This window comes from Suricata suricatta, chromosome 13 (genome assembly GCF_006229205.1).
Source record: "Suricata suricatta isolate VVHF042 chromosome 13, meerkat_22Aug2017_6uvM2_HiC, whole genome shotgun sequence".
In the NCBI taxonomy this organism is placed as follows: domain Eukaryota; kingdom Metazoa; phylum Chordata; class Mammalia; order Carnivora; family Herpestidae; genus Suricata; species Suricata suricatta.
The window spans coordinates 22986712-23009340 of record NC_043712.1 but is presented as its reverse complement, the minus strand read 5'-3'; the positions used below and the strand labels follow the sequence as shown (position 1 = coordinate 23009340).

The window sequence follows — 22629 nt, the reverse complement described above, 5'->3', positions numbered from 1 at the left end:
TCTCTCCTGCTGGCTGGAGACATCATCAGGGACCTGAGTGTAAAGCTGCACACTGGGGTTGGCAGACAGCCATGTTGGAAGGAACCTGGGTTCTGGGGATCATGGAGCCACGCTGGCAGCCCTGCGTGATAGAAAGTACAGAACCTTCTTTGTGTAAGCTACTGTTGTCATGACAGCTGAACCCAATTCAGATTTAGAGTTAGCCACACAAGGTCAAGACAGAAGCAGATACTGTGCATGGTCATGCTCCTGACCAGAGGGAAGGTAGGGATGGGCAGAGAGTATTCTACTCCAAGAGAGTTAATATTTACAAAAAAAAAAAAAGGCCAAAAATAATAAGAAAACTCTTTCAGAAATCAAGACAATGATTAGAATAAAAAAATGTCAACACACAGTGTTGCATAGTTTGAATGTTTTTATATTGATCAAACTTTTTCAGTCGAGTCACTGACAGGTCAGAATTGAAAACATCCCTAATTTACAGAAATGAAGTATTGCTCATTAAGATACTTTTCAAAACTACGTAACACCAATTTTTTCATGGCTGCAAACAGAATGTGGGTTACAAAGATGGCGGACAGTCAACCATCAGACTCCTCAGAGTTTGGCTCCTCAGAGTCAGGCTGAGGTCAGTCTTTGCCATCTTTATGATTCTGATCTCAGTGCAGAATGGCAAGAATCAGACGGTGGCAATCCTTGACTTGGCGTGCAACCCTGCCAAGGTCAGAGGAACAATCTCTTGGACAAGCCATGGAAACATGACACATCTCTCTCCAGTACCTATAAGGCTCTGATTTAGGCTTAATTTCTATTCTCTTGAATACAGACACCCAGAATGGTAAACGTTGAAAAGAACCAAAGAACTCATTTAGTCCAGCCCAAATTCCTTCTTTATACACATAAGGAAATTGAGGCCTGAGGATGATGCATTCACCCGAGTCTAGGTCTCCTATGAGCCTTCCCTACTGAGGTCACCTTTTGTTACCTCTGAAGGATGAAAAGGGCTGTTGATTTCACTCAAATAATTCTTTCTTTCTTTCTTTCTTTTTTATTTCTTTGCACTCAAATGGTAATTTCTGAGGAACAACAACGAAAATATCAGGTAGCCACACAAAAGAAACAGCATCTACACTAATCTAAATAAAAGCATTTTTAATGTTAACTATCTGGAATTAAAATAAAAAAATTAATTAAAAAAGATTTTTAAATATAAGTTACTGTGGTAGGAATTATACACCAGCACACGTTGGTGAAAGAACACCCCACATCCTGACCTCCCCTAGCCAAACGGAGTTCAATCTTTTTTTTCCCCAGGAAGCCACAACTCCAAAAGCAGGTGTGACAGAGGGACGGGGGCAGGGGGGGGGGGGGATGTCCCATCTCAAGTCAGCACATCACTGGGTCTGATCAGATTTCCAGAGAACAAAACACAAATGTAAAATGTCCTCTCTGTTCATATTCAGCCAAATTTCTCAGGCAACATATTTCCCATGATTCAGATGCTCTTCACTTAGGACCAAAAAAGGCTTTAGTATAATTGTTTGTAGGTATAAAGTATGGCAGCGGGAATGCTGAGGTACAAAATTTAATAGGTTGTATCTGTAGTCATATTTACTTGTATATTTTGCCCCTTTAGATAATTCTCTTGTCTTGTTCTTCCCTAGTATTTCATAAATTTTGTTCCTCGTAACATCTGCTGGGTCTGAACTTCTGGCCTGCACAGTGGCAGAAAAAGGCTAGTTGCAAGTAAGTCTTTTTGAAGTTTATGTACAGTACTGACAGCATTTCTGCAACTGTATTAAATAATTTGGTTAAAAGAAAACACGACTCTCTAAACACATTTAGACTTCTTGAGCTTCTTGCATACAGGGGGATGATGCATTTGTATCAAATGGCAATGATTTGCTAAACATCCCAATGGTATTTAAATTTAGCTCAGCTTTCCACCTTCCCCTCTTTTTTGGGACTTAACTGGTAGAGTTTTTTCTGAGTCCAGACTGAAAGAAGGCACTGGCATGAGGATATCCCTTTGTGCTTTTGTTCTCAGCACAAGAAGTTTTCTCTTAGAAAAATCCATACAATTCTACTTCTGTTTCATGGGTGTTTGGGCTGATCACTGGTACGTTAACTCTTCCAAGTAATGCCTCTGGAGCAGTGTCAGATTCTAGCTGACGAAAACTCATGCTGATGGCATTTTACTCAATCCTCATATTCAACCCACAGCGTCTGCATTGTTTCTCCTATTTTACAGAAAATAGAGGAAAGCGAGGCAGCACTCGTAAGTGGCAGGGCCAAGAGCTAGTTATTGACGAGTGGGACCAGGAACCAAATCTCCGACTGCATAATTCCAACCTTTCCTGATTTGTTCCGCTGGTTAGCTGAATCTGAGGGCTTAGGTGGTGTCCTATTTCACAGCAGCCGGCCAGGGCGCTGTGGAGCCCCTCCCACGCACCCCTGCACCATAGCAATTAACTATGCTAAGTCTGGAGATAAAGAACCTTTAGAAACCCACCTCCCATCGTATGGGTCTTTATCCATCTTGTGTCCAGGAAACTACTCAATTGGTCCAGAGTTCGCTAAACATTAAAATGGCTTCACTTCTGTGCACTATGATATAAAAGCATCCTTTTTCTGTAAATCCCATTAAGAAACTGGCTTGGCTTCCTTGTCCTTCAGGATACATAAGAACCGCTATTTAAAAATACCACATTAAAATTTTTACGTCATTTATTTTCCTTAAATAATAATTTGCTACAGTCCTGTCACAAATTTTTAAAAAATTTAACACAGTATGAACAAAGGCAGAATTCTTCAGGACAATCAAAATCAGGGTGTACTTAGAATAAATTAACATCAAATTGTGTTTATATTCAGATAGCCTGATCCTCTCCTTTGAAATGAAATGGAGACCATTGTAGCTGAGGGTGAATGCACACATTTGTTCCTCTATACAGAGACTCATTCTTTATATAAACTCAACTGTAATTTGAATCAAGTTAGGAGTCCTGAGAAACACTTACCCTGGGCGCACACACACACATCCACACACATCCACGGACAACCCTCCAGAAGCTGGGTTTCCCATGGCTCCGTGACTCGATCTTTCCTCAGCAGGGCCAAGATTCTGCACGTTTAGATGATATCCCATCTCCCTTCAGGAAAATCATCATGTTTCAAGTGTAACGTAGCTTGAAGTAGCAGCAATCCATGTAGTAGATTCAGTAGTCATAATTCCAGTCTCGGGGTCTGCATGTACGGCAAGAGGCAAAGCAGAGGCAAAGAGCGCCTGCTCCTGAAAAGAACGCATAGGTGACAGGACGCACCGGGAGTCCTCGTTCTCAGAGTCTCAACTGAAAACTCGCCCGAAGCTACATGACTAATCCGGTCCAGGCACTGTGTGAGCACCTGAAGAGGGTCAGTAATACAGGGAGAAAGCAGGGCATCTAGACAGGATTCTCAGAGACATGAGGACGGGACGTGGCAGGGAGACGGGACAGAGGAAGGAAGTTCTTCAGCCTGAAATCCCCCCACCCTGCCATTTAGTACATTCATCAGGGTTTCCCTCGCACGGGGCAGGGGAATGCTAATGGTTCCAGCTCCGCCTAGAAGGACAGAAAGCTCAGCCCTTAGAGTCCGATACACATATACACACAAAACATCCAAGTGACTCTCAATAGCCACACCAGCTTATTTTGGGGAGGTCAACAGCATTGCCGGCGTCCCCTCTCAATGGCCCAAGGATGGTTTACAGGAACATGGTGATGTCGAGGGAGGAAGGCAATAGGACAGGCCCGAAACTGAGATCCCCTTTTGCTGACCTCGTTCTGAGGAGTAACGGGGCCTAAAGGACGCTGTAACTGCATGCGTGTCTATACAGTTCCTATGTACACGATACCTCTTCTACAGAACTTTAAAGTGCCTGGGTTCACATGTGCTCATTCCTTCCCCACAGCCTACACATTCCCCTTGCTGCTTCCAGAGAGAAGGTCCGTCCTCAAGGAGAATGCCCTTGGGGAAGAGGAATGAACGTTTTCACAGTTGTCTTAACTGGGATCCAGCGTTTGGACTAAGCCTTCTTCATAAACACGAAGAATCGCTTCACATACAAACTTGTACTGGCTCTGGAAAAGAAAGGGGCGCCGTCAGCCCACCGCAGCTCCGTAAACTCTGCCTCCCGCCGCATCTGTGCTCACTCTCACATCGCTCATGCGTACTCTCCGGCCTCCAGCTCCGGGCCAGGCCAGACCCTGGGCTCCAACACAGCGGAGAGGGTACGCCCGTGAAGCCCTGACTCCTGATGGTGAGGGCTGGGGGCTGCTCCCAGGGAGCCGCGGGGAAAGGGTCTCGGAAACCGCAGCAGAGTGAGGAGCCAGAGAAGGAGTGAAGTCACTGCACGGTGGCCATTCTACTGTATGCTCACGTGTGGAGACTCTGATGGCCCACTCGGAGTGGCGCCGTTGGGCTGGGAGCCCCCCCCCCCCCCAGAACCCCTGGGCAGCGGGACCTGGCTGTGCAGGGTGAGGTGAAGGAGTCTGGATTTTGTCTTAAGAAAGGAGAGCCACTAGAAGCTGCTCTGTGGCATATGGTTCTTTCTATTAACAAACACCTAAGAAACTCATTTAGGGAAATGTGCGGGGTGAAAGGAAGCATGTAGACTGTGCCTCACCACCTAGAAAAATCTACCAAGAAGATGCACTGTGAAAATTTTTAACTGGCCATGAGGTCTTCCATACCATGCAACAGGGCAGAGAACAATATTCTTAATAACTTGATTTTTTCCCTTCTTAATTGTATTTCCTGAGTATAATATAAAACAAGAGCTCATGATCATTAGAGAAATCTCATAAAGTCTGTCCCTGAGCTTGTGAGGACACGGAGCTGGCTGCAGTGTGGACTTCCCACTCTTTTCTCTGGTTCCTCCGCCTCATTCACCTTGGGGGTTTTGCCTTAGAGGCCGCTCCTCCCGGAAGCCTTCCTTGACGTTTCAAAGTTGGCTTTGATACTCTCCCAGCGAGTTCTTACCCTTGGACTTCCTCTGTTACTGCTGAGATTTATAACGAATTCAGTTTTCCTACTACACACAAGCTTGGGGCTCTCTGGTGTATGCAATTATCTCAGTGAATGTGGGATGGTCCCCATTTTGCAGATGGGGACATTGAGGCTTGGAGAGAGGCTGAGACTATCCAAAGGTCGCCCAGAATGTGGAGGAGCCTGAATCATGCTCTTTTTTTCTACATCACCTGCCCCGCCCGCCTGTGGTTCTAGGGGAAAAACCACAAGATTTCCTCTTGAGGACACTTGCAGTGCAGATTAGCCAGAGGTACAGCCATGGGAGGCAGCCCAAGGAGGAGAGAGTGGGGCCATGTGAAACGTCCACTGAGCCAAAAGGCTCTCCCGAAACAGGCAGGTGGAGTAAAAGCTGCAAGTGACTCTCCTTGCTTCTGAGGGACAAAAATGGGCCATCAGCTTGGCAATGAAGACTGCAACCTTTGCTGCTCCCTGGCTGAGGAGCTGGCTGGAAACACACGGGGAGGAGGCAAACGGGAAGGGCAGTGAGAGACAGAGGTCCGGTGGGGTGGGCTCTGGAGTCGCTCAGCCCAACAAGTTTTGTGGCCTTGGGCAAGCACTGCAGTGCCCTTGAGCCTTGGTCTCTTAACCTGCAAAGCCCTTCATGCAGGCCTGGGCCAGGGCAATGCTCAGAAAGCGTGGGCCATTGTTAATACTTTCATCAATGGATTTCTACTCACTGATGTCTGGACCATCATGGCACGCTGGTCTCGCATTTTCCGGACGATATCCAGTGGGTAAACGGGCAGGTTTCTCTCAATCAGGCACATGGCTGTTTCCATGGTGACCAACACACCAGTACGACCTATGCCAGCACTGGGGGGACAGAAGCGGAGACCCGGGATTGGCTCAGGCAGTATTTCTGCACGGCCCAGCCTAACGCTTAGCCAGTTCCCACATTTACTTCCAAGAGCTCTCCTCCCTTGATCTTCAGGAATACAAAACACACATTCAGGGTGTGCTCCCCAACAGGCTGAAAAGGCCTCTCCTCATATATTGAGGCCAGGGGCTTAAACACCAATGAAAAGAAACCCACCTTTGAGGGCTGTACCCTCATGTTCACATCTATTGTGAAGGTCAGTGACTCAAGGACACAGGGGAAGCTGAGGGGGGAGTGGGTTTCTTCAGTTCTACAATCAGAGGCTTATGCTTTCATAAAATTCCCAATCCTCTTGCCACAGCGAAGAAATAAACAGAGCCTTCTTGTAAAAGCAGAGACTCGTGGGATTTAGGGTGCTCTCTGCCAACTTTCCTCGGGTCTTTCCCTATGGAATATGTGTATTTAAAAACCAAACCAAACCACACCTGGAAGCCACAGTACCTGCAGTGAACTAACACCGGTTCGCCATCCACCCTCAGGGATCTCACGTAGTTTACAAATTCCAGAAAGTCCGAGGAGTCGTCCGGAACGCCGTGGTCAGGCCACGCGACATACTGGAGATGCGTCACAGTGTGCTCTTCCCCAGTCTGCGGGAGATGCAGGGGGGCCTTGGTGACTCAATCCAGAGAGTGGGCAGCTGGAGCCTGGCCCTGGCCCCGGCTCAGTGGTCCTGTCTCCTGATGCCCTTTTGCCCTGCGCTGGCCCCCCACAACTCCAGCTCCCCGTATGGGACACGGTTCAGGCCACCCCCTCAGCACTGCTTTCCTCCACTACTGGGGTCCACTGCAATTTCTTCCCCCCGCTCCTACGGTACTTGCCATTAGGGCCACACACATTGGCTTTTTCTTTTTTTAATAAGGGAAAATATATGTAACATGAAGTTTACCATTTTAACCATTAGTGTATACAGTTCAGCGGCGTTAAGTACATTCCCAGTGTTGTGCAAACATCCCCGCTATCTATTACCAGGATTTTTCATCTTCCCAAGCTGAAACGCTGCACCCACGAAGCACTAATTCTTCATTCCCCCCGCCGCCAGCCAGCCATCTACCACGTTCTGTCTGATCGTGACCAGCCCAGGGGCTCCACACAGTCACACTATACTTTCCTCTCGTGACTGGCTTACTTGACCCTCAAGGTTCACTGTTGCGATAACATGCACCAGAATTTCCCTCCTTTTAAAAGTTGAATAGTACCCCACTCTGTAAATATACTACATCTTGCTGATCCACTTATCTGCCAAGGGGCACTCGGGCGTTCCCACTGCGGGTTAGAGGGAACGGTGGTGTCGTGAAGAGGGGGCTGGTTCTTTCACCAGCATGTCCCCAAACGCTCACCGGGAGAGAAAGCAGAACAGGCCTGGACTCACTGGCCTGGGCAGGCCCCCGTGGATGCTGGCTCCGCACCTGCCTCTAGGCTGTGCCCTTGTCATAGATGCCCCGCTCACCTCGGTGTTGGTGACCAGCATTTCTCGGAACACATAGGCGATGGTGCAGTCCTCTGACTGACATCGGATGTGAAAGTTGCCGTGTTCCATGACATCAGGAGGATCAGGCCAGTACTGGTGACATTTGGTCTGCAAGGGAACCACTGGGTGTGAGCTAACCTCTGCCGTGGGTGTGGTGCATGTGAGCCGATACCCGGACAGACAGGTGGGTGTCTGGCCAGAGCCCCCTCACTTACACCAGGAACTCTGAGAGCTGCAGAGTCAATGTGGTCTGTATCTGTCCCCTGATCCCAGAGGAGCCTCCCTCCTCCCTCTCCTGGAGAGCAGGGTGAGGGTCAGCCTGCAGAGAGCCAGGCCGCAGCTCTCAAGCCAGCCTGAGGCTGGAGCCTGGAGGATGAGTATGGAGCTCACCCTCTTCCTCACTGGGGTCCACCTGCTAGGAGAACGGGAGAGGCCACAGACACAGCGCCTGGACCTAGGAGCGACCTCTCCCTCTCATCCTTTCCAATCCCCCATCAGGCCCACTCCAGGCCCTCAGGCCCCTTCTCTGCTCTCCACACTACCCCCCTTCTACCTTACCTTCACCATCCCTCCCCTACCCACATGAGTAGAAGGGAGGCCTTAAGACACCGAGGTTAAGAGCACACAGGTGGAATTCAGAACTCCACGTGACTCATTTTCTCCTCTGGTAGCCACGTGACTTTGAACCTGCTACCCGACCTCTCAGATTTTCAGTCTTCATCTGACAGATGGGGAGAGCACCTGCTTCCAGATGGTGACAGAGGCTGGAGGGAATGGTGGGCAGTGTCAGGCTCACTGTGGGGGCTCAGGTTACCATTGTTGCTATGGGGTCCCCACATCAACGTGGAGAAGGGTGATCAGAGATTTCACAAAAATCCCAGGAAAAGAAGTTCCCAAACTGAGATGAGCATCCCATTACATTCAAGCAATGTCCCCTCAGCCCTCAGATGACGCATGGAGCTGACACACTCCTGGAAGGCAGATGAGGAACCCCGGCCTCTGTGGGGTAAGTGACCTGGCCAAGGTCTCAGGGCCGCTGCGGCTTCCCCACATAACCCTCCCTTCTGAACCCTGAAGCTTGTCCACGGCCTCTTAGCTCTTGCCTCTAGCTTCAAATTCAGGGCCAAGCTGTCAGTCCCATCATAGTTCCATCAAATTCTGACTCACTCAAAAAATTTTTTTTTCTCCAAGCCTAGAGTTGCAATATCTTACATAAAAATTATATTTGTGTACAGCTTAAAGGGGCTATAAACCAACAGATGCACGTAATTTGTCTGGAACACTTTTCTATTCTTATTTTCAAAAGTCATGTGGAGTATTTGGAAGTAAAGTATACTGCTGGGAAGCTGGAGTTACGAATTTACTTGCAAACCTTAAATGCAGGTAGTTTGGGGAGTGGGCATTTCCTGACTTCCACAGACACGAAGGGGCTGCTGTCCCCAGAACCCAAGGCAGAGTCGATACTCTCTGGCCTGTATCTGCCTTGTCCTCACTGGGTGTTGGGGAACGTCATCAAAGGGACGTGACCACACGCTGGCCCGTGTGCTGGACCTGGGCACTCAGCGGCTCCACATGCCCTCTTCTGCCCCTGGAGGCTGGGATCCGCCTGTCCTTCCTGCTCCCAGGGGCTGCTCCGAGGACAGAGCCGTAGGGTAGTAACGCAGTGCTGAAAACAGTGCACAGATAACTGAGCCCACTTAGGGTCTCTTTATAAACTTTTTTTTGGAGTTTATTCATTTATTTTGAGAGAGAGAAAGAGAGAGAACGAGTGGGAGAGGGGCACAGAGAGAGGGAGAGAGAATCCCAAGCAGGCTCTGCACTGTCAGCACAGAGCCCGGTGTGGGTCTTGAGCCCAGGAACCGTGAGAGCGTGACCTGAGCCAAAACCAAGAGTCGGATGCTGAACCGACGGAGCCACCCTGGTGCCCCTCTTTATAAACGGTTAAGATTTAGTGGGAAGGGGTAGGGAGCCATTTGTCTTGTGGCGAAGATGAGCCTCGAAGTCCCCTTTGCTTACTTAAATGCCACCTACTCTCAGGTAGATTCGGTTCAGGTCATGATCTCACAGTTCATGAGTTCGAGCCTGCTTGGGACTCTCTCTGCCTCTCGCTCTCTCTGCCCCTCCCCTGGTATGTTTTCTCTCTCTCTCTCTCAAAATCAATAAACTTTAAAAAAAAAAAAGACCCTAAACCGCCACCTACCAACCTGGAGTGGCCTGCCTCTTTCTTCAGTCTTTCCCAGTTTCCCCTGCATATGGGGGCCGGCTTCACATCACATCTGGGCGGGCTGCAGACCCAGACAGGGTCCAGACTCCTAGGCATCCTACTCACAGGAAAACCGAGGGGAAGGCTCTCTGACGTGATCAGCCCATGCAAGGCAGAGTCACAAGTACGTGTTTCCAGAGACGCCCAGTGAATTCATCAGAACTGGATTTTAGGTCTATTTGGATGTCAAGCACTGAAGGTGTGGTAGAAAGAGCGAGGGGTCTGTGGAAACCCTGAGTTTTAATCCTGGATAATAATGGGCTCCACTAACCAAGTGTGTGATCCTGGGCAAGTTACTAGACTTCTTTCTTGGAGTCTGTTTCCACATTCATGCTGGCTGGTGGGGGCGGGGGGGATGTTAACGCCTACCTACTTATCTATTGAATAGCGTACGCCTAGTTCTAAATGGTACTTTTTACAGACATTAGCTTGGCCTCAAAAACCCTATGAGGTACATACGATTACTGTCTCTGTTTTGCATACGAGCAAACTGAAGCTCCGAGAGTGAATCAACTGGTATGAGATCATCCATATTAGAAGTGGCACATACCCAGGCAGAAGCCATGGGTGCTGGTGAGGACCAGGTAAGGATCCTCAGGATAAAGGGCTCAGGTCAGCTGAGAGTCTGTAACAGGAGAGGGAGGAATCGTGTATCCTGGATTTCAGAAGAACAGGTTTGTAACAATTGATAAACAACAGGGTGAGTCCCCAGGGCCAGAGATAGCGAAGGGACCGCTGACTCAGGACAAGGGGCCACTGGGATGGGCTCAGTCAGAAAGACAGGCTGGGACACAGAGAGTCCCCTGGGCCCCAGGGAGACCTCAGATGAGCTCAGGAGCAGGGCAGATGAACAAGAGGAGGTGGGCGGGACATCATCAGGACAGAGCAGGAGGGGCAGGACCTGTAAGAACAGCCAGAGGAAGCAAGGCGTAGCGCACGGAAGAAAGGGCCTTTCTTTCTGAGCTGGGACAAACAGAACGAGGGAAGAGGGGTCTGGTGTCCGTAGCAGATCATCTGTCGCTAACCATGCCTATTTCGGCTCGCTGATGACCTCAGAGCGGGAACAAGCAGAGCCAACTTTACAGCAGAAAGAGAAGCCCAGCCCAGGTAAGGAGACCGTGCCCAGCAGCCCTGAAAGACCTAACGACACAGCAGAGTGGCACCTACACGAATATTCTGAGAACCTGGCGCATCCAGGCACCCAGAAGTCACAGAATAGGCAGGCCAATATGGCTCGGCTTTCAAACAGGGTACTGGCAGATTGTGGGGACGACGGGAAGGCAATTACGTTGACATCAGTCATCTACAAAACAGCAGAAACGGCCCAGAACTGGGCCCGCAGAGTGTGGGGTGTGGTGCTGGACTAGGAGGGTTAAACAACAGAACTGCACGGCCATAAAGCCAACTTTGCCAAGGACGGTCTCAGTGTGGGGTGGGGATGGCTTCAACATCACTTCCCTAACACCCTAACTCTTTTTATGAGAGAGAGAAAGAGAGAGTGTGCACATGTTCGCATGTGCCGGCCTTGGGTTCCGAGTCTGGAAGACAAGAGTATTTACTTAGAATTTAATAATGCAAGTCTGAGATTATTTTTAGATCCCTAAAGGGCCAAGTACATAGAGGAGAGGGGTAACTTCCTCTGTGTCTTCCAGGTGGGAGAAGCGGGGGGATGGGGGGGTGGAAGTTCAAGGCCATGTGGATTTCAGCTAGTTGTAAGTAAGAATTAAACTCCCCCCCTTTTTTTACATTTATTTATTTTTCAGAGAGAGAGAGAGAGAGAGAGAGAGAGAGAGACAGAGCACAAGGGGCAGAGAGAGAAAGAGACACAGAATCTGAAGCAGGCTACAGGTTCCGAGCTTTAAGCACAGAGCCCAATGCAGGGCTTGAACTCACAAACTGTGAGATCATGACCTGAGCCCAAGTCAGATGCTTCACTGACTGAGCCACCCAGGAATCAGAGCTGAACACCCACAAGATGGACCTTGGAGGTGTTCTTGCGGAAGCGGGGAGCCCTCTGCCTGGGAGGCACACACACAGAGGTCCTTTGCAATCTCTGGGTCTCTCTCTGCAGAATTAGTAGGAATTCTTATTTTGCTGTTTCAGGTTGAGAAAACAGATTGTTCTCAAACACACTATTCCTTCCAATCCCGTGGATTCTGATTTGCGGTATGGATCAGTTTGGTATTCTGAACCATGTACCTGGAGAGAGGCCTTGGAGGAGGCAGCACACAGATCATTCAGAGCAGGTGGCTCAAAGTTAATTTATATCTGATTTTGGAATGGGTTTCTGAATAAATGTTTCATAATGAAGTTATCGTGCTGTATGCACAAGTTGGGGAACGTGTAACAGGTACGCCTTGCACAGTGACTTCTGTTATATAACCAGGGATCTGTTCCTAAGGAAAATGCATGCCCTGCTAAAGCACCGCGTGGCGCCCATCACTCTCCTAATCAAGCCCTTCTCTCTTCTTTTTGCATCGGCTTTTGCTGCGACACAGAGGCTGACGGAGGTTGTAATTTCTCCCACTTTTTATGGCCACTGCTCTTCACAGGACCAGCCCTCGTCCTGGGTGGGGGAGGCTGCAGTTAACACAGGGGGTCTGGAGCAGGGGAGGTGAGGCAGGGGAAACTGTCTTCTGGCTCATTGTCACGGATCTGAGCCGGGAGTGGGAGGGGCTGTGTGATCTCCTATTAGCTCAGGGAAAGGCCAGGGAATGGACAGGAGTGCTGAGCTCCCTGACATGGCAGGTGCCTATGAGTATGTCTCTAAAGGAGAATTATGGGTCACGTAGGGGCTGGACCAAGTGACATTTAAGACCCTTTCCAGGTGTGAGATTCATGTTGCACAGAGCACAGTGTGACATGCCCATGCTTGAATCAGAAATCAGGCCACTTACCCGCCCTCGCTCTGTGAGAGTCGTCAACATGACAATGAGCGACAACTTCTGATCCCAGACGACTTGCCAAAATTGTGCACAGGTATGTGGCAGGGGCCCCTGAGCAGCGATGTACTTGTTCACAAGGTTCGCAGCAGGAATTTCCATCTGGCAAGAGATCGTTCAGACATTAGAATCTGTCACTGCCACAAGGTGGCCATGGAACTGGATCTCAAACTCTTCCAGCTGGCAACTGACATCACACCCAAATTGTCTGTCAATGTACAGCCAATAAGAAAAATCAAAGAAGAAGCCATTTTTAAAAATCCTTGAAAGATACTTGGCAACAATGCCAGCATTAACTACTTAAGATAAAGCCATATGACACTCAGAAGGCAATAATGAGAAATGTTCCTACACGATGCAGAAGAGTTTGAATGATCTTTGCCGCTGTATCAATACTGGCCATCTACATTTTCAGCAATACATACCCAAATCTTGCCCCACCCAGGCTTTGCATCAAAATCTATTTACTTTTCTTTGAAGCAGAGACCACACAGGCTTACCCCACCACTATGCTGTACTTTGCTTTCTGCAGGGTTCTAATGGCTGTGTCATTGAGTCGAGGTGTCCTCCCCCGACCCAGCCTCACTGAGGTGTAACTGACAAATAAAAACTGCATATATTTAAGTGTACAACATGATGGTGTGATGTATGTGTATGTTGTGAAAAGATGGCCACAATCAAGTTAATGAACACATCCATCATCTCACACAGTTATTTGAGTTGATTAATGTTAAACATCAAAATGTCTTCAACTGTCCTCGGTGTCCCTCCCCCGATCCTGCTCTGCTTTTACTTCTTCTCCCTGAATGGAGTCATGAATATGAAACAACACCAGAGCCGGCTGAACGTTCAAGTGACACTGTGATTCACTCATTCTTAGGAGGGGAAGGTACACAGAGGCACCCAATTCATGGTTTGGTGGGTTGATGCTTGGTTCATGGCTTCTTCAACCTTGGCCTCAGTTCCCCCATTTTCCTGCAAAGGGACAGAGTACGGGACATTGCTGACCCCACCAATTCTGATGCTCTGCTTTCAAGACACTAGGAACGTTGAAGCGAGGGTCAATGAATTCACAGATGTTTTGGAATAAATGGAATCGCTGAGAACACTCATTTTTATTAGGGTAGTTCTTGACATTTTGCTGTAACTTGAGAACTTGAGAAATCATCTGTTCATGTAGATCAGGGGTTGGCAAACTTTGGCCTGAGGGCCAAATCGGACTGCCGCTTTGCAAGCTAAGAGTGTCTTAAAAGTATTTTTACACGATTGCATTTCAAATGGTTATATAAGTACTTAAGTACTATGGTCCATTTTCCCTCAGCTTGCAAAGACTGAAATATTATCTGGTCCTCAACAGAAAGAGTGTGCTGGCCCCTGGTTTAAATGAACAAAATGAGGTTCAGAGGAGCCGTGGAAGTTGCCCAAGATTCATTTTCAGAGTAGAATGAATGCTTCTCCCACAACACGTGAAATCTTTTACGTTTCCTTTTTGGGTTATATGCACAAGCGTTCCCCCCCCCCCCTTATTTTTAGGTGGGATGTACAGTAATAATGTGGGGGGTGGGGAGGAAAACAGAAAGTTACAAGCATACCACTGGCCAACAAGCCCCCCTCAAAACAAAAAAAAACCCCACAAAAATGTCAGCAGTTGAGGACAGATGGGAGCCAGAGACACAATATCTGAGTTTTGGTCTCACCGTCTGTTAGCTTTGTGACTTTTCAAATTATTTACAATCTCTGAACCTTAGTTTTGTCCTCTGTGAAAAAGACTATGCTGCCTTCCCTCAGCGACTGCTGGGGAGCTGAAATGAGGGGGCAAACAGGAAAGCTCCTGGTCAACTGCATCACCCATACCCTTCACACTTGTTACAGTGATCAGTGAGCTCTTATCCAGATTCTTGACTTACGTTCACATAACTCGCATTAATATAATCTTCATTTCCCTGCAGTAATACCCGGGTGGTGTCATCTGTGGGGGAGAAACAAATTTACCAGTTATCCAGTTATTTTTATAGACCTAGTAAACAAGAGTTCAGTCCCCATCCTCATCTGCGGCTTCGCCTCATTAGCATAAACGCTATCCCCCAACTGTTCTGAGTCTGAAACGGCGGCAATAAAGACGGTGGTGTTTACAGACACACTGAAAATCGTTCCAGAATACCAGACAATCTGTTTTAAAAAGGGAAACCTTATCTCAGCGTGTTGGGGGTGGGGGTGGGGGAGAGAAGGAGGCATTCACGCCGGATACTCACAAGGCAGCACATCTTTATATCGGTTTTTGTCCAAATTCTGAGGCAGCTTTGCAAACGTGATGGCCAGACCGGGCTTCTTTCTGTAGAGTTGCTACATAACAAACACAGAAGTGGAACACAACCCCACAAAAAACCCAACGTTGCAAACCACAGCGGTGATGGGAGTGTCGGAAACATAGTTTTAACAATAAAGTCTACGAGATCTTAACATTTACAAGTGACTAGGTGCTATATTTTAAAAGAAAACTCTTCCTAATAAGAAATTCTACAATACCAGGAGAAACTGACTAAACTAGTTATTTTTTTTCTTAACATGAGGGTCTTTGGGGGGGGAAAAGTCATAGGAAGGGGTCTGAGTCATAGATAATGGATCATGGCAGGTAAAATCTTGTCTTTATGACAGTTATTTGACAAATGCTAAAAGCTAGTTGAGAAAGAAAAGAATTCTGACTCAAAGTTCAATGGAGACCATTTATATTCGTCTAAAAACATTTCTCTCCAGTTTAATGGAACGAACCAGGTTCTTAGGAAAGAATAAGAGAATTTCATTCATCTTTTCAGAAGTATGTTTCCACAGTAAAAACATTCCTTCCAATACATAGTAAGCTTTGTTTAAAGAGGTATCCTCGCTGTGCGATGCAATAACTAGCAAAAAATCCAATTAAACCATCTTTGCACATCTATAAGCCCCTATTACATATTTATTCAGTGCCTGATGGGATTCTGACAACAGCTGTGGGAGCAGTACTAAGGCACCCTTATTTTGCAAGCAAGGAGCAGAGATTAAATACCTTGGCTCACCATCACAAACAGGAGGCTGAATTCAGATCTGACTCAATGCTAGAGTTTTCTTTTCCTTTGCAAACACTCTACTGAGGTATGACTGTCGTGTAAAAAGTGGTACGTATTTCATGTACACGACTTGGCGAGTCTGGGGATAAGTATGCACCAGTGAAACCATCACCACCAGATCACGGACACATCCATTCCTTCCTAGTTTCCTCCTGCCGTCGAGGTTTTCATACAACGGGTTTTTCACACTTTGAACTAGAGAGTGAAACACTAGTCACTGTGGTTTTATGAAAGTTTGCACAACTTTTTCTCAATGTTGGAAGCAATCTTTTCTTCCCCTAGGAAATCTGGGAAACAGACTAGTATAAATAAAAAAATTATCAGTAGTTTCACTACCCCAAAAGAACCCTTTTCACGTTTTTTTCCCTCCAGTTTGCTATGTATACAAATAAATGTAAGTACACATATAAACAGAGAAGACATACACTTTTCAAAAGTAAGACTGAATTACAAATTAGCATTTCCTATACTATGTTTTATGGAACCCCAGTGTTTTTGAAAGGTACTAATAGGTATTCCTTAGAAAGTTTCAAGGTCAGGGAGCCTGGGTGGCTCAGTGGGTTAAGTGTCCAACTTTGGCTCAGATCATGATCTCACAGTTGGCAAGTTCAAGCCTCATGTCAGGCTCTGTGCTGACAGCTCAGAGCCTGGAGCCTGCTTCGGATTCTGTGTCTTTCTCTCTTACTGCCCCTTTCCCCTCATGCTTTGTCTGTCACTCTCAAAAAATAAATAAACATTTAAAAAAAAGTTTCAAGGTCAGAGAAATTTGGAAAATACAAACCACCAAATGTCCTACGAATCTCCAAGAAGCTCAAACCTAAAGTACTTAAGCTTATTTAATTCTGGTTAGCTGAACATTTCTCAAGTTAATCTGACCACAGAGGATCTCACATCTCCTAAGAAGTATTCTGGGAAATACTATAGTTTTGAAGCCTGAAGCCTGTTTTTTCCTACTTATTATAGACTGGCTAGGTCCTTTAAATATTCTAAATATTCTTTCACATAAAATTACTGGATTATAGTTTCTAATAATTTAACTTTTATTCTACTTTTTGAGTAGGTGGTTTTCAAAGTTCTTACTCATAAACTTTTAGGAGAATTACTGTATCAAAACATATTTTTAAGGACGTTGATACACATAGTCGCCTACAGGTGTGTATGAGAATGGGTAGTGCACTAAATTGTGGCCAACATCAACTAACGGGTGTTTGCAGTTTGAATAAGAAAGCTGAACGGTAGTACCTCCAATATTTTTGCAACTTGTATTTCTGGTTGTGTAAACTGGCCTCCGTGAATCTGTTTTTCTTTTATTGGTTCCTTTTTTTTTTTAAAGTCTATTTATTTATTTTGAAAGAAAGAGAGTACAAGTGGGAGAGAACTGGAGAGACAGAGGCTGAGACATCAGCCCAGACTTGGATGTGGGGCTTGAACAAATGAACTGTGAGATCACGACCGGAGCTAAAGTTGGATGTTTAACCTACAGACCTACTCACGCACCGCTCTTCTTTCTCTTTGTAACTAAATAAACAAACTGCACAGCAATCATCAGGAGAGAACTAGCATCAAGATTTTTGGTAACAATGATTGTGTCATGTCTTACACATTTACCAAAGGTACAGAAGTCACAATCTCTCCCCGAGCTCAGCTACTGATCTTCACAATTTCAGTTTGTAACAATCAAATAGCCACTGAATTTTTTTTTTTTTGGGAGATGTGAGAGTGCACCCATGTGCGTGAGCGAAGGAGGAGCAGAGGAACAGAAGGGAGGGGGGGGAGAGAGAGAGAGAGAGAGAGAGAGAGAGAGAGAGAGAGAGAGAGAGAGAATATATCAAGCAGGCTACACGGAGTATTTAATTTCATGACTGTGGGATCATGACCAGAGCCAAAGGCAAGAATCGGCCACTCAGTCCACTGAACCACCCAGGCGCCCCACCACTGAACAACTTAAACGTCTGACAGCTTTAATGGACAGAGATCGTTCTAGAAATAAATTCAAAATTTACTGGAAGGTTTGGTTTGATACTGTAAGGAGAATATCTGAGTCAAATTTCCCCAAATGACATTTTGTTTCTAACTGCATAGAGGTAAAATCCAATTAAGTGAATATAATCAGTGAAGCTAAGCCGGAGGTTCAAGGATTTTTTTTCCCCCAAATAAAAGCATAAATGTAATCAACTTGAGATGGTCTAACAGAAAAGCACAGATTCAGCAAAAGGCCTTAATTACAATAAGTATATAAATGTATCTCAGCAGTAACGATCTGTTGATAAGATTGTCAAGGTACTAAAATAAAAAGTAAAATAGAAGTGTTTAAATATTTTAAATGTGCATTTCCTGGGCTTTATCTGACAAAAATGCATAAAGATACATATCAAGGAAATTTATCTACAGCAAAGCATTTTTTTAATTAGCAGAAGACTGGAAACAGCCTGAAAACTTCCCAACAGGGAGAGGTACTGACTTAAATTATGGTACAGTCATACCAAAAAATTATGTTCAATAAAAAGATTAATAAAGTACAGGTTTTGGAAGATATTCATTCATCTATTTTGAAGACTGCAAGTTACAAGGGCACCTGGCTAGCCCAGCTGGCAGAGCAAGAGACTCTTGATCTCAGGGTCGTGAGTTCAAGCCCCATGCTGGGTGTAGAGAATACTTGAAAAGAAAATCTTGGGGTGCTTGGGTGGCTCAGTAGGTTGAACATCCAACTTTGCTCAGGTCATGATCTCATGGCTCATGAGCTCAAGCCCTGTGTCAGGCTCTGTGCTGACAATTCAGAGCCTGAGCTTGCTTCAGATCCCTGTTTGCATGATCTCTCTCAAAAATAAATAAACGTTAAAAAAGGAATAATGGGCTCTGTGGCTTTGAACAAATGGTGCAAACCGCTGAGGAAGGGGTGCCGTGGAGCCATACAATTAAGCTCAGGGTAACTCACTTTTCATGAGGGCCTTGACAGGCTGCTTCCCTAGTAGCACCCTGTAGACCTAATTCATCCTCAGGGGCAGTCTGTCTACACTGGGGACTTCCCTTTCCCTGTACCTGACTCAGTCAGGAGGCAACGGATGCTAGAGGGGACCTAGAGCCTCCCTCTACTTTCCCATAAGGATTTGCTGAAATGAACTAACACTACTGCTAGTGATTTGAGGACCTTCAATAGGGCTACATTATTTTTTTAAAACTTTATTTATTTACTTAGAGACAGAGCGCACACGAGCAAGGGGCGGACGGGCAGAGAGAGAGGGGGACAGAGGATCTGAAGTGGGCTCCAAGCTGACACACAGCAGAGCGCCTGATGTGGGGCCTGAGATCATGGACCTGATCATAACTGACTGAGCCACCCAGGTGCCCCAAATAGTACTACTTAAAAAAAATTTTTTTAATGTTTATTTTTGAGAGACACAGCATGAGTGGGGGAGGGGCAGAAAAAGAGGGAGACACAGAATCTGAGCTGTTAGCAGAGCCTGATGTGGGGCTTGAACTCACGAACTGTGAGACCATGACCTGAGCCAATGGTCAGACACCAAATTGACTGAGCCACCCAGGCATCCCCAAGAGTGCTACATTAAATACATAGTCCCAGATGCAGACCCCACTCTTTGCAATCAAGTCCCTTTCAGAGAGATAAATACATGACAATGAGCTGGGGTGCCCTGTCCTTTAAATGGGCTTCCAGCATTTGTAACGTAACGCCCTCACAACTTGCTCCTGCTATTTCGCACATCACAGAACACTTTCCTTAAAGAAAAAAAAATATCTGGAAAAATTGCTAAATCCTTTTTTTAAGGTATGAATTCTAATCTTGAAGGTATAATTGCCTTCTCTAATTTTTACATGTGTCAATTTAAACCTCTCATTAAGTCTTCAGCTACCCTGGTCCTTCCAAATCAACTTTTATAGTACTCATAGAAGCTGGTGAGTCACTTGTTTTGACACCCGTGGATGTTTCCTATACGGGCGATGTAGGAGGGAGTTCAGAAAAAAAGGGTCAGAAGAGAGAAAAAGACGGCCTCTGGCTTTGGTAGAGGAGGAAGGTGCTGCAGTGGGATGGGTGGGGTGTCTAGCTGGCCATGACCTCTGGTAGAGTGTCGTAGACTCTGCCCTGACCAGTGCAGAGAGGGCTGGGGGACAGATGTTCATTTCCTATCAGCCTCACCCCAAAAGTCTTGGAAGAAATCTCAACAGGACAAGGAGGCAGAGAAGTTGCAAGTCACCTGGTCACTGGATGAGGCCAGGCACAAGGGTCTTTTGCAGGGAAGCTGGTTCTCAAAGGACACCCTTTCCCTTGCTTCAACAGAAAGGCCAACTCAGGGAAAGCATGAAAGAGCCACAAATTTCCTTCAGGAAGGAATGAACCTGGGGTAGACTTAATGAGTTCCTTAATGCAAGAGCATCCTGGGGGTGGTAAAACACTGGGAGCCATGTGAACCCCAAATCTTCTCCTTTATGTGAGACAGAGCGACACCCTACCTTGGCTGAACCAGGTAGAGTATTTGAGCAGTTTGATGCCAATCTGCTCACACAGAGTAGCTCAGGTGGTATAGCTCCCGGAGGGGAGGGCTCAGACTGGGGGCTGGGTGAGCAGCTGGGTGGCACCCAGCAATACTGAGTTCTGACACTAATGAGACTGTAACACAGATTCTAATCCGAACTCTATCCAACAACCAGCTATTTGACACGAGGCAAGTCCCCAATCCTCGAGTCTGATTTTATCCGTCTACAGAGGCGTGATCCTAAAGTTGTGAGAATCAACAGAGACGACATATGTGAAATACACTTGGCAGATTCCAAAGTGCTACAGAAATGCTAATTATTATTAAGCGTGATTTTATTACAGCTGGGACCACATATTCTCTGGAACACATCAGCAGTTGTTTACCAAAAGCCATGGGAGGGGTGGGGAATTCCCCTAACAACAATAAAAAACCCCATCAAAACAAGTTTTGCTGAACACCAGCTAGCCATCAGAGGAGGAATTCCATCCATGACCCCGTTCCTGTTGGCAACGTGGAGTGGGGGGCGTGGGCACTGGTTAGACACCGGCCTCCTCTTTCTGCTCCTGTCTAGGGCATGGCCCCCATCAGACACGCCGATGGTGCCAGAGGAACAGGGGGAAAAACCAGAACAGCCAAGACTCTGGAGTCAGACACCCCAGCGTTCCAAGCCCAGCAGACTCCACCACTTCCTGTGTGGAGACTAAGCATACTTCTTAGAATAATAATAGTTGTTACTTTTTATTGCATTCTTAGCATGTGCTAAACAATGCACTGGGCGTTTATCTCATTGAACCCTTACAACCAATGCATGAGATACCCAGTTTATAGCTGGGCAAGTAGAGGGCACAGAGAGGTGAAGGGACATGCCACCTGAGGCCATACAGGAAGTGAGTGACAGAACCAGACTTAAAGCCTGGCTCTGGGTGGCTAGATTGCTTCTCAGGTCTTTCCTAGCTCTGACGCCGTACTATCCGACCAACAACTCCCACACACAGGCAGCACTTTACTGCTTCCTAAGGTTGAGTAGCTGCTCAGAAAACAAGCTCCTGAGCCTGTCGGGTTCCAGTCAAGTGGAGTGGTCTACTGTGCGCTAAGCTCTCTGAGATCTGATCCCTCAGCACACAGGGGGATGGCGGCTCTGTGAGGGGGGGCACTTAAAGCACGTGCCACATACTAAGTGCTCAATTAAATGTTTCCCTGCGTAGTGGCCTCGTGTCTGACCCGGCTTCCTCGAGCGTTCCTCCGCTCTAGCAGCTGTGGGGACATCTTCCCCCTTCTATCACTGGGACTGTTACATTACTTCCCACGCTCTAGGGTTCCTTGGGGGGCAGTGTGGGGAGACGGGGGAGGCGGGGCTCCGTGTACCCCCCCCCCCGCCGGCTCTATCACAGAGCAGCTCTGGGGTTCTCTCCTCTGCAAAAGATAGGAGTTAAAAAGATGGCCCTACTCAGTCTCTAGGACATGTATGAACTAAATGACAAGTGTAGACACTAAACATTAACCCTAAGATGTCTATGTTCTCCGTTCCTCATGTGTCCAACTACACACTCTAAAGAGGAGACACTGGGTGGGTAAGAGTGATACACTCTCTCCTGTCTCCCTCTGGTCACCTGCGCACTAAAACCTCCTTCGGATCTTGTGAGGAGGAGTACCCAGGAGGAGCAACACGGAGCAGGGCTGACCCAGCAGCTGGGGGCGGGACCTCCCTAACCAGCTCCTCAGGCCACATGCAGGTGGTGGGGGTATCACCCTTGGAGAGGGACACTCCTCAGAACCGCAGGGATAGTGAGTACGTCTCACTCAAGTACTTTTAGACTTGTTAATGAAGTTCAGTGAACAGTGGGCAAGGAAGATCTTCTGTGGGATTCCCATATGGAAAACAGCTGAGTGGTGGGGGGTCCTGGAGCGTGGTTTCAGAACAAGTCAAGCCCTTGCTCCCCTTTGAGAGCCCACAGTGCGTCCCTGTGGACGGCCTGAGGAGGGACAGCGGTGCGCACCGGGAGGACTCCATCACCGGGAGACTCGCCCAGGACTCCGTGTTGCACGGCTCCACCCAGGCAGGCCTGTCTCCCTGTGCTACCTGACACCTCAGGAGCTTAGTCACAGTCAGGCTGTGACCTTCAGAATGACCTCCCCCCTCCACTTAATCTCAGCCATCCTCTATTAACACATCTCCCCCCAGAGGACCTCCTGGAAGCCCCTTACCTCTAGTTCGTACAGAACATCCATGCTACACAAGGAAAGCTTGTCCTACCTTGGAATTTAGTGGTTTCTGGGACTCACGATACATCCCCAAATATTAGACCATAAGATTCTGGTCTCCTTGGGACCAGAAGTCCTCTCTTCCCCTCCCTGTGCTCCTGATCTAGCGGTTTGTGCACATGGTAAATACCTAACACACGCTTGCGGAAT

The 22629-nt window shown here is 47.2% G+C and overlaps 1 protein-coding gene across 3 annotated transcripts in view; it reads right to left on the bottom strand.

Moving 5' to 3' along the window:
- Nucleotides 1-397: 397 nt before the first annotated feature.
- The window catches only part of PTPN3 (protein tyrosine phosphatase non-receptor type 3), a 77813-nt gene continuing 55581 nt past the window's right edge, over nt 398-22629 (bottom strand). For all 3 annotated transcript variants that reach the window (XM_029920413.1, XM_029920415.1, XM_029920414.1), the window contains 7 exons: nt 14873-14963; nt 14528-14589; nt 12576-12722; nt 7395-7523; nt 6389-6534; nt 5748-5883; nt 398-4121 (listed from right to left, as the gene is read on the bottom strand). In XM_029920413.1, coding sequence (XP_029776273.1) covers nt 4044-4121; nt 5748-5883; nt 6389-6534; nt 7395-7523; nt 12576-12722; nt 14528-14589; nt 14873-14963 — 789 coding nt within the window. In that variant the 3' untranslated portion in view covers nt 398-4043. The remainder of the gene's footprint in view (nt 4122-5747; nt 5884-6388; nt 6535-7394; nt 7524-12575; nt 12723-14527; nt 14590-14872; nt 14964-22629) is intronic.